Genomic DNA, 15,046 nt, shown 5'->3' with positions numbered 1-15,046 from the left:
CTTGGTTCAAGTACAACTCGTTAATACGCTCGAATTGTAGCTCGTCAGATACTAGCAAGAGTTATATGCATATTTTTACTTTGCACACTTGGATATATGAGGGGCACCAAAGAATATGCAGGATAAAAGTGTATAGGGTATCAAATTTCTCTATATATATAGTGATTTCAGACGTCTTGAGTTGTTTCAGTCAAGCAAATGCAGCGCAGACGATGAATCGGGGAAAATATATGGGGTATGGTTGTACACCGTACACTTCGTGAGCACTTAATGTAATTTTTTTATTTGAAATTTTTTAGACTTAATACTATACTCTAATCCCTTTACCCCAAAGTAAAAAAAAAAAAAAATCCTAAATGGCTAAATCCCAAGCTAAAAAAAACAAAACAAAAATTAAAAATGATGCACATCATGCAATCGGACACAAGCGCACATTACGTGGTGTGTAACATAACAAAATTGTGTATGTATCGATAAGTGATTTGCTGAGTGCACGTGGGGCACCCAAAACACTTTCAAGCCCCCTACGTGCACTCAAGCTTGGACACCCCATTTAGACACCTAGCGTGTGCGACTAAGTGCACGTGGGTAGCTTGAATTTGTTTCGAGTGTCCTACGTGTTGTTAGTCAGTGCACCGTGTAGTGTGCGCATGTGTGCAACCTTTTTTTTTTAAGCTTCGAGTTTAACTATTTTGAGTTTTGACTTTAAAATTTAGGATATAATATTAAGTCTAAAAATTCAAATAAAAAAAATTACATTACGTGCTCACGGAATGTGCAACACAACATTCCTCTCTCTATATATACAATACATACATGAGCTTCTTAACAAACATGTTCACAAGCTCATGAACCATATACTATTAAGTTGGAGCTTGACTCGATAATATTTTTGAGCTCGAAATCATACTTGAGTTCGATCTCAGTTCGTTAATTTAATCGAATAATTTTTTTTAATTAAGATCTAAATAACTTACGAGCGACTTGACTTACACTCCTAACAAAAGAGGACTCGAAGAGTATTATCTACCTAATCAATTTAAGGACCGGTCTAACCAAACCGAATGGAATTGGTTTTGTTGGGCCTAATTCATCAATCAACGATGCCCGAAATAGTATAATCCGGCCCAGCCTTTTTGACAAGGTCCAGGAGCCGTCGTGCGTTGACTATGGTCGTTGCCGACGGGGACAGGCGGACAGCCATCGACCAAGATTAATCGAGAGGGAAGGAGGCGAGGAGAAGGCGACGGAGAACGGTGATCTGCCCCCTTCCCCCTTCTTCTCCCGGCGATTAAAAAGGTACCTTTTTCTGTTCTTAAACCTAACCTAGTTTTCGATCTTTGGGGTCCGGAAGCTAGGGTTTCGAGAATCATGCATTGTGATGTGCCCTCCGGATCAGAGATTTGTCGTCGCGCTGTGAACTGGGATCGCTTGAAAGATTGGTGATTCATGATGAACTAGGGAAGCGAGAACTTTTCCGCTTTCGCCTCATTTTGCCTCTCCGTTTCCCCAATTCTTAACGCCTTCTGTAGCTAAGGCCTTCTTCGTTACTTGCATCAGGCTATGGATGACAGGAATGCAGAGGGCGAATTGTCTTCCCTCGACTCTCAACTCAACCACAAAAAAGCCGTGTGGAAGCATGAATTTGAGCGCCACCAGTCTCATGTTGAAAAACTGGAAGAGAAGCTAATGGAGTTAAAGGTTACCATGAAGTGCACAGAAGGTGACTCCCTGGAGCTGAAGCTTCTCCGGCATAGGGTCAAAACTACTGCTGCATTGCTCGCCTACCTGAAATCGAAAGCAAGAATCATGGCATCTCCAAATTTAGCTAGTAAGTCATTTGGAATTGAGAACAAGGAGGGTATAGGGCTTGCAGACAAGCATGGCATTCCATTGTCTGAATGGTCAAAAGAGGTCAATTATCCTTCCCTCAGAAATCCAGACATGGAATCCAAACAAGATAGTGATCTTAAGCTTGGATCTTTTGTGGCTAATGATGGTAAATACATTGATGAAATACTCAAGTCGACTCATATTGTAACAGATGCTATGGAATCGCTTGTCATGCGAGCCATCAAGGCGGAAAGTGAAGCGGCTAATGAGAGAGTAAAAGTGAAGTTAGGTTTAGAAGAAAACGAAAGAAAGACACTTCAAGTCCTAAGCATGACTGTAAGGGTTGAAGAAATGGAAAAGTTTGCACTGAGTACAAATGCACTTTTGAATGAAATGAGGCAGAAGGTTGAAGACATGGTCGAAGAGTCATCGAGACAGAGACAACGGGCCACAGAGAATGAGCAGGAGCTTTGTCGCGTAAAGCAGGACTTTGATTCTCTGCGCTCGTTTGTCGGCAATATCATCAGCATCAGTGAATCTCTTCTTTCGTCAGAGAGTCAATTTCAGACTATTCAAAAACTTCTAGACAGGTAACACCCAATAGTTCTCTTGCCAAATGGCTATTGTTGCGCATTCCTCTCCGTACTTTCCTTGTAGAATCTAAGTTGATATATATTTTTTCCCCTCCTCTTCTGAACTATTTCATAAATTGCTAAGCTGAATATTAGTTACTGGGTTAACCGTGTCTCACATCTACTAATAGTTTCTTAAGCATGCATTCAAATAAATTGCTTCATATCTTTACGAACCTACTTTAACTATCAGTTTCTATGTCTCACTATTAGTTTCCGACAACTCAAATAAGTCTCCTTTAGGGCAACCAACTATGTATCTGTATGCATGTCTTTATAATGGATTTTATAACCCACCAAGTCTATGAAACATCTTAAAGATGGAAGGAGTCAAAAGAAGCTAAGCTTAACTAGATTCGAGCTGCTTGTTGTTCTTCAAAGAGTTATGCTTTGTAATAACATGTTAATATCATAGGAAGATTTCATATTGTGTTATATTGACTACTTGTGTGTGGCAATGTTGAAGTCAGTGCTATAGGTTAAGATTGCCGGTCCAATCGCATAATCTTTAATATTAGAATACTTTATTCTGTTAGTGTATTCATTTTATTTTTCCTTCACATGGTCATCTTGCTTAGTTGTGCATCAAACCATAAGCATATATGTTCCTCCAATCTTTTCAGATAATGTGTATAGAATGTTGCCATTAGTTTCCCTTAGTTCCTTTTGTAGAATGCTTATGGATAAAAATGTTTAAGATCGCCGCTTGTGTACTCTAACAATAACAACTTGGTTTAGTCATTTTTATTTTGTTTGCTGAGCTCTGTTAGTTTTAAATTCATCCAAATCGAATTATTCTCAACCTAAACTAATTTAATTTTCCTTCTTTCATAGCCAATTGTTTTGGTTGATTCCTTAGTTTCGTCTTTGGCTAATAGTATGACTGTCAGTCGTTGTATTGTTTGGCATAGCCAATCATCACCTGATGTTTACCAGGAAATGAGTACTATTGTTTAGCGAAGCTATTCTCTAATTAACACTCATATATAAGCACTAGCACTATTGTACCTGGAAATGAGTTTGGTTACTAGTGAATTCACAACCATAAACATCTAAAATCTAGATGTTAGATAACCTTCATGAACATCATTTTTGTACTTGAGCATGTTTATGCATAAACACAAGCAAAATAGAAATGCTATTACTAAGATTTTAGAACATTATAGACTCTTGTTGTAACAATAATACTTTAATTCTGCAGGTTAGTCACTGAGACTGCTCACCTTGAGGATGAGAAGGCGCAAAAGGAGGCTGAAGTTCAGAAGCTCATGGAGGAAAATGTGAGGCTAAGGGCTTTGTTGGACAACAAAGAGTCACAATTGCTTGCGATGAATGAACAATACAAGTGGATGCTCCTTAACAACCCTGGCATTTAGTTCCCTGGCATGCAACTAACAACTGTGTTTCTGTATCTGCTTTGGTGATTAAGATGATTTTGTGGTTTGAGTTTGATTGAACTTAAAACTCAGTCACGTAGCCTCAAAGAGAATTACTGCTGTTATTCTGGCTGTGATGTGTAGTTCTAAGTTTTGCTCTTGATTATGTAAACCCAAATGATAACATTCAGATAATAAACATCAAACAATTGTTTTATTTTTTTTTATATTTACCAAAAGGTGTATTAGATTTTCAAATTTACTAAAAAATACGCGTTACTTTAGAATTTATTAAAGGGAGCATCTACTAAAGGGAGCATCTTTTTATAATATTTTACCCATTCTATTTTCTTGATAAATTTAATTATGTTTTATTTTTCTCTTTTCTATTATTTCTCTCCCTTTTCTTTCCTTAAGGTAATATTTCTTCTCTTTCATCTCCTATTTTCTCTTTCTTATATGATAACTGAATTTATTATCTGTTTCTTATATGATAACTGAATTTAATAAGTTTTATGAGAAGTTGATTCTTCTAAAAATATTTTAACACTATTGAGAAGTCAAAATAAGTAATGAATAGTGTCGTTTGACTCCTTGCAGTCTAAGAAATCCATAGGATTTGAAATTAGTCCAATTAGACATGTCTAGGTCCATTAGTAAGTTTTAAACAAAATCTATTAATGGACTTACACAGGTTCGGTTAGACCCATTTCAAGTCCTTACTAATGGACCTAGACATGTCTGGTTAGACTCATTTTAAGTCCTATGAATTTCTGAGGTTGTAAGGAGTCAAATGGTGCTATCCATTACTTATTTTGATTTCTCAATAGTGTTAAAATATTTTTAGAAGCATCAACTAAAAAAATTTCATATCATACTCATATTGGGTCTGATATGGATATGATTCTATGTCATGCTTATGTTGGGCCTGTTAGTTGCTACTCGGAAAACCTAACGGTTCCACTGTACAAAAATTTTGTACAAAGGTCTAAACCTTTTCCTAGCTACCATGTGTTTTTTTAAATTAAGCTTGGATCGCCTGCGGAACTTAACACATTTGATCCTAAGTTTAATTTATTTGTTATTTTAGGTTTAGATTTGGATCTCCTGCGGAACTTAACACGTTCGATCCAAATCACCTAAGTCACGAAGACAATTAAATATATATTTCCAAAATTGGCTTACAGTACTGCATGGCGAGGCACTTGGCCTTCTTGGATATGATAGCAACTACCACCGACTAGACAAAGCCTTTTAAGGAAATTAAATATTTAACCTTCCCATAGTAACCCTAGGTTAACCTCTAAGAACAATTAAATCACAAGGAAAAGAAAAAATAAAAGAACACAACTTCGAAAACTAATTCGAAAAACTAGAATCGCATGCCTCTTGTATTTGGTATTTTTACAAAGAAACAAAACTAACATGATGCGGAAAACAATTATTAGTTATACCTTTCTTTGTGAATAATAACCTCTTGATTTTCTACCGTATTCCTCTTCTAATCTCGGACGTTGTGTGGACAACGATCTTCTGAGACGAGAACCACCTAGCACCTTCTTCTCCTTCCTTCAAGTTTTGGCCAAGCACAAAACTTCCAAAGGATGAAGAACCTTTTCAACCAACCAAGCTCCAAGGGATGCAAGCTTTCTCTCCTTCTTCTCCAAGCTAAGATCCGGCCACCACTTGATCTCCAAGAAAGATGAGAGGTTCGGCCACACCAAGGAGAGGAGAGAATTTGAAGAAGCCGGCCACACCAAGGAAGAAAAGAGGGAGAAAATAGAATAGAGGTTGTGTCTTGTGAAGGCACCCAAACCCCCTCTTTTATAATCCTTAGTGATCCTGTCCGAGTGATGAGTCGACGGACGCTAGGGACGTGGCATGCTCCGCTGTCTCTGACTATTGGCGTAGATCTCCGGCGAACCTGCAAAGAAGCCGAGCCGGGAGGGATTTCCCGGCGGCGGCCCTCCGACGCTCAAGTCAGGCGACGAGAAATGAGAGAGGCAACGTAACTGTGGCTACAGTGAGGATTGTGCATGCCTTCGTCGACGTCTGGGGGTCCTTATATAGGACCCCGGGGAAGCGTGGGCACGCTTCTCGATGTGTGCATGCTTCCCCAAATATGCCTTAACGAGCCCATGTCAAAAAAGTACCCCTGACGCCATTCCGTAATCGTCCGAGCATATCCCGGATGTGACGGTGGAAGCTTCCACCGTATGATCCTGTGTATGGCTCGGCCGCCAACCCTGCTGCCTATCGGCCGCAGACGTCTCGAGGATGATGTTATCCCCTGTCTCCTTTTGTCCTCTTGCGGCTCCTGTCTGTTCCAGGGCCGAGCGGATCGGTCGCTCGGCAGACATATCACTTCTGCCCCGGTTGTAGGTATCGGTCCGACTGGGAGGACTCCCGGTCATATGCTCGGATGGGATCACTCTTGCCTGTCTTTGTTGCCTTGTGCCCCGGCCGAACGGGCAGCCCGCTCGGCCATGAAACCTTTTTACCTTGAGCGTCAGAAACCCGACCCCTAGTCGGGTTGTCTTTCATTCGGCTCGGGGGATTCTCGGTCGGTCGGCCTTCTCAGTCCGGTCGGTCGGGTGGCCGGTCGGCCCTCTCAGTCCGGTCAGTCGGGTCTCAGGGTTGAATCTCTTGACCTTTGACCTCCACGTGTCGTTGACCTTCCACCAACGAGGGTCCCCCGTCCTTACCACCGGATCACTTAGCCTTGGCGAATAAGGAAATTTAGTTACAATAAAATTTCCTTAACTTTCCTTGACATGAACTAATTCGGAAGAATTAAATAAAAAATCCTAATAACCCATGTCATGGCCGACCACTTCATGGAAGAGCAAATAAGACAATTTTAAATCAACCAATTAAAATTCCTTATTTGTTTCCGGAAATTTTAAAATTAAAATTTCTCTTTAAAATCCTTTCATGGCTGGAAAAAAAAATTCTATAATTTTATTTTTTTCAACATGTGGATAATTTACAAAGAAGAGAAATAAAATATCCTTTTAATCTACAAATAAGGAAAGAGATTTAATCTCTTTTCTTAATCTTTTGTAGAAACTTATAAAAGAGATATTTTAATTTTTTTAATCTCTCTTTTAAATTATATCTTCCACATAAAAAATTTTAAAATTAAAATTCTTTTCTATTTTTATTAGGGTCGGCCACCTAGGCTTGGGTTCAAGCTAAGGCCGGCCACCCATGGACCAAGGCTTGGCCGGCCCTAGCTTGGTCCCCAAGCTAGTTTGGTCGACCCCTATAACATAAGTATAAATGTGGGTATAGGTGGGTATAATACTCTATAACTAAGAGGCTACGATAGGGACCGAGAGGAGGAATTGGTTTTGGTCTCCCGATAAAATTAAGCATCCCGTGTTCGCTCCGAACACATAACTTAATTTTATCAATAATAATTCATTCCACTAGAGAACTATTATTGAACTACCGCACCAATCCCAAATTATATTTTTGGGTTCCTTCTTATTATGAGTGTGTTAATCTCCCTGTGTTTAAGATAATGAATGTCCATTAATTAAATGAGTTACTGACAACTCACTTAATTAATATCTTAGTCCAAGAGTAGTACCACTCAACCTTATTATCATGTCGGACTTAAGTCCACCTGCAGGGTTTAACATGACAATCCTTATGAGCTCCTCTTGGGGACATTCTCAACCTAGATTTCTAGGACACATTTTCCTTTTATAATCAACAACACACATTATAAGTGATATCATTTCCCAACTTATCGAGTTTATTGATTTATCAAACTAAATCTCACTCATTGATAAATTAAAGATATAAATATCAAATATATGTGCTTGCTATTATATTAGGATTAAGAGCACACACTTCCATAATAACTGAGGTCTTTGTTCCTTTATAAAGTCAGTATAAAAGAAACGACCTCTAATGCTCCTACTCAATACACTCTAAGTGTACTAGTGTAATTATATAGTTAAGATAAACTAATACCTAATTACACTACGACCTCCCAATGGTTTATTCCTTTCCATCTTGGTCGTGAGCTACTGTTTATAATTTATAAGGTACTGATAACATTATCTTCTGTATGTGACACCACATACTATGTTATCTACAATATAAATTAATTGAACAATTACAAATAAATGTAGATAATTTGACCAAATGTGATTCTTTATTCAAAATAAATGTCTACAAAAACTTAGGCTTTCGGTATACACTCTAACAGGACCTATTATAGAATCATATCAAGCCCAATGTGGGCGGTGGACTTGATAGAGCCAGGATCTCCTGGACCACTTTTTGTGGTCCAGGAGATGGACCACTCATATTTGCGGTCGGATGCTGGTCGCGATCGGGCCGCAATTTGTTGTGATCCTTTTTTGGGTTCACCGCCCCCACCAGGTTATAGTTTTGGTTCGGAACGGGTGGCCGGAGGTCGCCCGGAGGAGACCCTCACTCGGCGCCCAGCAACCTGGCCACTTATCCACCACCGGTGTCCTCCGGGCGTCCTCCGGTCACTCGCTCTGAACCAAACTATAACCTGATGAGGACGGTGAACTCAAGAAGGGATCACAACTAATTGCGCCCAGATTGCGGTTACGATCCGACCGCAAATATGAGTGGTCCATCCTCTGGACCACAAAAAGTGGTCCAAGAGATCTGCTCTCGGACCTGATATGATTCTATATCAGGCCCACTTTGAGATTTTATTGTTGATTGTTCCATTAATATTTAACACATTCTAAGAAGTTGAAACAAGCAATGGATAACATATTTTGACTCTTTACAGTGTCAGAAATCTACATGATCTGAAATAGGTCAAATCGGACCTATCTAGGTCCATTAGTGGATTTTGATTCGATTGGACCAATTTTATGTCAAAATCCACTGATTGAGCTAGAAATGTCCAATTGAATCCATTATTATTTTCGACATTCTTAATGGTAGTTCAAAAGTTTTTTTAAAAAAAAAATCTCTGATTTTTCTTCGTTTTATTTTTTTTCTCAAACCTGTTATGGGAGATCGGGCTAACGTTAAATGTGATATCTTTCCATATCAGACCTAATAAAAAGGGAAAAAATAATAACAGAGTTTAAGCTATTATGAAAGAATCTAATCTATAGATTTATAGTTTAACGAAAACAAAGAAACAGCCAACAATGCTGGTTAATTTTATTCCAAGCATCAATCAATAGAACTTCTAGAGAAGATAATTAAAATTCGCTCAAACCTAAAAATAAGGAAATCATGAAAAGCCAAGCAACAACTTACTCTTTCCTTAAGTGTTGCACAATTGCATCAATTACCCCCTTGATTTTTATTAGTTATGATGTAGTTTTAGGATGGGTCCCTGCATGTAAATAATGAACAATATAAAGTATAAAGGCTAATGAATGAACAAAAATTCATAGTAAACAACAATCTTGAGATGATACTGAAATGTAGATGGGCATGTCTTCTCGGATTGGTTTAGTGGTTAGTACATGAGATGTTGTCATCATAAGACCTAGGATTTAAATCTCGGTAAAGCCGAGATAAATGTCTCCCTTATATGCTAGTCACTATTCCAAAGGCTAGTAGTCGTCCGTGATTTACCTTCTCCGTGTTGGCCCTGGAATGAATTAGCGGGAACACTGAAGATGAATGTATTCACATTTGCCATCATGAAATGCAGATGGACATGTACATAACGCCTGTAAATGAAACTGACACTCACCAGGAACACACAAATTTTTAGTTCTTGCTAAATCTTATAAGGAAATTTGAGAGTAAATTTTTAATAGATAGTTACAAGAGGCTGTCAGATTTTATAAAATGCAAGAATCATCTCTTCTATAGGACTACATGATACTGAATTTACTAAAATTTACTCAGGGCAAATATATTTATATAAATATATATTATATTATCTATAACTAATGAAACATTTCAACTTAATAAAACTAAAGAATGCATACCTGAAGGAGATTTGATAATGTCCATGCAACTGTCCTTACAGTGGAATCTTTATTAGACATCATTAAACATGCAAGAGGTAATAGAGCTCCTTGTGCAAGAAAAATATTCCTCAGCTCTTATCTTTCACAGGCAACATTTCCCAAAGCTCAAGCAGCAATGGGCACCAAACTCTACTCTATCAAATAAACAGTTTAGGTTTACTGATCAGGTTTGTTTTTGCTTTTCTTTCCTTTTTATTGGGCCTGATCTCTAGACAGGTTTGAGAAAAAAAAATTAAAAAAAAAAGAGATTTTTTTTCAAAATTTGTGAATCATCACTAGAAATGTCAAAAATGGTAATGGGTCCAATCAGACATTTCTAACTCCATCAGTGGGTTTGATATAAAATTAGTATAATCGGACTGAAACCCATTAATAGACCTAAATAGTTCTGATTGGATCCATTTCAAATCTTGTAGATTTTTGAGGTCGTAAGAAATCAAAAAGTGTTATCCATTACTTGTTTCGATTTCTTGGAAAGTGTTAAATATTAATAGAATAATCGGTCAAAAATTTCAATGTGAGTCTGATATAGAACATATCAGGTCTACATTGGGCCTGAAACGATTCTATAACAGACCTAACGTGGGGCCTGATATAGGTCTGATATAATTTCATATCAAGCCCAACGTGGGCACAATATGAGATTTTTTAGTTGATTCTTCTAAAAATATTTTAACATCACTGAGAAGCTAAAATGAGCAATGGATAGCACCGTTTAACTCCTTGCAGTCTCAGAAATCCATAAAACCTGAAATGAGTTCAATCAGACCTGTATAAGCACATCAATGGATTTCGATCGAAATCCACTGATAGACTTATACATGTCCTATTAGACCCATTTCAGGTCCTATGAATTTCTAAAGTTGCAAAGAGTCAAACGGTGCTATTCATTGTTTATTTTAGTTTCTTAGAGGTGTTAAAATATTTTTAGAAAAATCGATTAAAGAATCAACTCTGCGTCTTTTGATAAATATAAAAAGGGTAGAATGGAAAAAAAAAGGATTAAGCAGGTTGGGTAACGTTGAACCTGGGGTGATCGGCCCGGCCCCATGAAAATTTCTGACCGGTAACCAAAGTAAATCTGAAAGCGCTAGCAATGGGCAGTCCAGGAGCTCAGTATCCTTTAGTTGCGTGCCCCATTTGGAGTAAAAATTTCTATAAATTCGTCATAACTAGAGCCTGAACCACGGATACCTGGATAAGCATAAGAAGAGCACTATAAACAGATATTCCCTTTAATAAATATTAAAATAACATACATATTTTTATTAATTTAAAATTTTAAATAAGCCTTTTTTTTATTTTTGGTAAACTATCATTTTTTGTATTTATGTGTTATCAATTATTTTTGCACATTTAGAGTCAAATTTTAGAATATTCATTGTGCAAAAAACGGATACGCTCGCCCTCAGCGTCCCCACCAATCCATCCCAACACGGAGGAGGTAAATCACGGACGGCTACTAGCCTTTGGAATAGTGACTAGCACATAAAGAAAGTATTTACCTCAACTTTGTCGAGATTCGAACTCCAAATCTCATTGTGACAACACCTCATATGCTAACCACTAGACCCATCCGAGATGCCCAAATTTTAGAATATTCATACTATTAGAGATTATATGCCCATGAAGTACATAATTCACTAATTAGTTCATGGGGTTATTATTCCACAATCGAAATTGCTGCAGTGGGCCCACAACGGAAATACCCAATTAACATTCGGGTACACTAAGGGTAGGATTTTCAAGCTCTGCGTCGCTGTTCCTATGCAACACGGTACACGTGCTCTTAATCCAACCAGGCTCCTTAACCTCACCTGTGGTTAGTTAACCATTCTCCACCTACTATGTCTCAGATCAAGACACGTGTACGTTTTGAACGTTACGGATTCTACCTATGACTGTTTAAGATCGGGCTCAAACAGAGCGGAAACGAAGACAGCGACCTGAAACCCTAATCGAGAGAGCGATTGATCGATCGGAGAGATGGCGTCGAACCCTCGCGTGTTCTTCGACATGACCGTGGGGGGATCGCCGGCGGGGAGGATCGTGATGGAGCTCTACGCCGACGTGGTGCCGCGGACGGCGGAGAACTTCCGCGCGCTGTGCACGGGCGAGAAGGGCACGGGCCGCTCCGGGAAGCCGCTTCATTACAAGGGCTCGAGCTTCCACAGAGTGATCCCGGGGTTCATGTGCCAGGGCGGCGACTTCACCCGAGGCAACGGCACCGGCGGCGAGTCGATCTACGGCGACAAGTTCGCCGACGAGAACTTCTCGAAGAAACACACGGGCACCGGGGTGCTGTCGATGGCGAACTCCGGGCCCAACACCAACGGCTCGCAGTTCTTCATCTGCACGGCGGAGACGGCGTGGCTGGACAGGAAGCACGTGGTGTTCGGCCGCGTGGTGGAGGGGATGGAGGTGGTGAAGGCGATCGAGGCGGTGGGGTCTCAGGGCGGCGCCACCAAGAAGCCCGTCGTCATCGCCGACTGCGGCCAGCTCTGAGGGCCGGACTTCTCCTGCCACTCATGGCCGGCGCCCTTCCTCGCCATTTCATCTAATAATCGTCGGATCGAGCGTTTCTGGCCGTCGATCTCGACTTGCTTACCATCCTCGCCGTAGCTGTGGTGGCCCTTTTTTGATCAATAATCTTAGATTTCATATTTTCTCTCTTGTTTTTTCACATTTTGAAAATTTTATATTTAATTGCTAAACAATACTATAATTAAATGAGGAATTAAATACTAAATATCATATTTCCTTATTTTTTCTTATTATAACTAAAACAAACTATTGAAAACAACATAGTAAATTCAAATATGACACATTCAAAGTTACTAAATCATATTACATGTAATTAAAAGAGTCATTTAATGAATTTAAGAATGGCACTATCAAGAACCAATTCCAATTATCAATTTCACATTTCATATTTAACTTTATATTTGAGTTTGTGTTATTTGTAAGAATTTATTTAAAATGTCAACGTCGATTTAATACAATTTGTTTTGTTATTCTCGAATGTCAACCATTCTCACCATATTCTCAATTTAGGTCGTTATTATTTTTCTATTGTGGAGAATAATAGGGTTTTTTTTCAAAGTATTAATTTTTTTATGGGTTCATTAATTTATTATCATTGACCGACCCATTCCGCGTGGTAATAGCGTTTAAGTCCAGCGGAACTTTCATTTTCCCCTGAAATTTATCTCTATTTTCACATGCCTCCAAAGTTTCAAAATCTAAGGCCTAAATGGATGTTCAAAGTCTTTTATATGCACTAATATTTTTAGATAATTTACTAATCAACTATCTAAATTTTTAAATTTATTAAAAGACACATGTTATTTTAGTATTTACTAAAAGGATGTATCTTTTTAAATATATTTCTTATATTATCTCCTGACAATCTGATTTTGACTTCCATCATGATAGGGGATGAGATCTTTTATCATCATCACGGCGTAGAAATTTCTTAATCAACAATTAGTCTATATATTTCACGTGTCTAAGCCCATAAGTATGCAACATGTCTTAATCTTTCAACTATACATCGTTAAACAAAGATATATAAATATATAACAAATAGATGAATTAGGGGAACAAATAAAAAAAATTATAAGATTTGAGGGCTTTATTCAAAATATGATACTATAGATTATAAGGGTGAAAATGAAAATTTCCTTTCATTCTGTGGCTCAAACCCACCGGATCTCCACCGGCACCATAACGAAACCAAGATCGAATCCGAACCGTCCATGATCCATCACGATAAGCACATGCGGCCCCTAAATTCCATCGCCGCCGCACACCGTTCCTTCTTTCCTGTCGTCTATATACGCCGAGTTCGCGTTCGTCCGTCGCACAAAAAATCCCGATCTCGCCGATGTTATCGACTTCGCAATCCCTCGCCGTCCCCAGATCCTCCCTCTTCCTACTTCCCCCCTCCGCTCGTCGCCGGCTTCCCGTCCGCGCCGCCGTTTCGGTGCCCCCGGCTTCACCCTCCGCCCCCGACACGCTGTACGACGTGCTCGGCGTCGCCGCCGCCGCATCGGGGCTCGAGATCAAGGCGGCTTACCGGAGGCTCGCCCGCGCGTGCCACCCGGACGCGGTGGTCGCGGCGGACAGGAAGACCGCGTCGGCCGACGAGTTCATGCGGATCCACGCGGCCTACGAGACGCTCTCCGACCCGGAGAAGCGCGCCGAGTATGATCGAGGGGTCGTCGTCGCCGATCGGAGATGGAGGCCGTTCCATTCCTCCCGATCGTCGTATTCCTTCTACGCCGGCCGACGCCAGCCGCGGACGTGGGAGACGGACCAGTGCTGGTAACTAACAAGATGCATCAAAGGTGTTCGATTAAATGCCGATCTCAAATTTTCCACCCCCAATTGGTTTATTGCTGTTCTTTGTACATGTTCACAGATGGAATAATCTTTGATCTCGCCAAACAACCTCTTCCTTTTTTCCGATTTCAATTTTGTTTTCCCTTTTCCTTAGGCAATCGTATTAATCTAAGATTACAATCAAAACTAAAGAAAACCTTTGACTTCATGTTCTGTTTGCTTTAAAAGCATGAAGTTCTGAGATTTCTTGGATCTCTATTTGATCTGTGACTTGATGAGCAACTCTTTGGTTTTTTCAAGAAAGGTTTTTGCTCAAGTTGCTACAATTAATTCATAGATGCAAATGGAGGAAGCATTTGATTGTGATGGTTTCACTTCACCTTCCTTTAGAGGAACAGCTGAACAACTTTGTAACAAATGGATAAGCTTTCTCATCTCATCTAACCTTAAAAAGTGAACCAGCTTCCTACTTCCTTGAGTTAGGCATGCTTTCTTCTTTGATGAATTGGTCATCATTGCTTTCGTTTACGTGTTCATATTTTGTTGAAATTTATGTTTTTGTTGGAGTGATGATTAATGGAAAGCTCCTATCAATAATGGGAAGCTTCTGTGATGAATTGTTCATCTCTGTGACTTCTAGGTTAGACTGTAGCAACTTTATTATTGATCAAGACTCCAAACAGAAATCGATTGCCCAATAAAATCGTGGATTCGAATCATAAGGTAGTCAGGGCATAAATTTTTGGTCCCCGTGTCCTTCTTTTCACTGCGCACTAGCTTCTCCGATTACTGTGATTAACCTCTCTCGTGATGGCCTTGGGTAAGGTACGACGGGAGCGCTGGGGGCGAGCATTATCGCCTTTTG

At 39.5% G+C, this 15,046-nt stretch overlaps 3 protein-coding genes across 4 annotated transcripts; all 3 read left to right on the top strand.

Annotated features, from left to right (window-relative positions):
• Positions 1-1,138: 1,138 nt before the first annotated feature.
• Positions 1,139-4,066, top strand: LOC122029996 (golgin subfamily A member 5-like). 2 transcript variants are annotated; one of them, XM_042589149.1, is made up of 4 exons: positions 1,139-1,299; positions 1,561-1,831; positions 2,045-2,423; positions 3,667-4,066. In XM_042589149.1, exons 2-4 carry the CDS (start codon positions 1,564-1,566, stop codon positions 3,839-3,841), a joined length of 822 nt encoding a protein of 273 aa, XP_042445083.1. In that variant the 5' UTR covers positions 1,139-1,299; positions 1,561-1,563; the 3' UTR covers positions 3,842-4,066. The 2 variants fall into 2 exon arrangements, with proteins under 2 accessions (XP_042445083.1, XP_042445082.1); XM_042589148.1 differs by having other exon boundaries at positions 1,561-2,423.
• Positions 4,067-11,730: 7,664 nt separating this feature from the next.
• LOC122030551 (peptidyl-prolyl cis-trans isomerase-like) lies at positions 11,731-12,503 on the top strand. Its single transcript, XM_042589760.1, has one exon. The coding sequence runs from the start codon at positions 11,824-11,826 to the stop codon at positions 12,340-12,342; it is 519 nt and encodes a 172-aa protein (XP_042445694.1). The 5' UTR covers positions 11,731-11,823; the 3' UTR covers positions 12,343-12,503.
• A 1,173-nt stretch (positions 12,504-13,676) lies between these two features.
• LOC122029606 (chaperone protein dnaJ 11, chloroplastic-like) lies at positions 13,677-14,389 on the top strand. The gene has a single exon (XM_042588671.1). The coding sequence runs from the start codon at positions 13,724-13,726 to the stop codon at positions 14,165-14,167; it is 444 nt and encodes a 147-aa protein (XP_042444605.1). The 5' UTR covers positions 13,677-13,723; the 3' UTR covers positions 14,168-14,389.
• The last annotated feature ends 657 nt before the right edge of the window (positions 14,390-15,046 follow it).

The sequence above is a fragment of the Zingiber officinale genome, chromosome 10B, assembly GCF_018446385.1.
Source record: "Zingiber officinale cultivar Zhangliang chromosome 10B, Zo_v1.1, whole genome shotgun sequence".
NCBI lineage: Eukaryota > Viridiplantae > Streptophyta > Magnoliopsida > Zingiberales > Zingiberaceae > Zingiber > Zingiber officinale.
The sequence above is the reverse complement of the archived record's forward strand: the minus strand, read 5'-3'. Positions and strand labels throughout refer to the sequence as shown.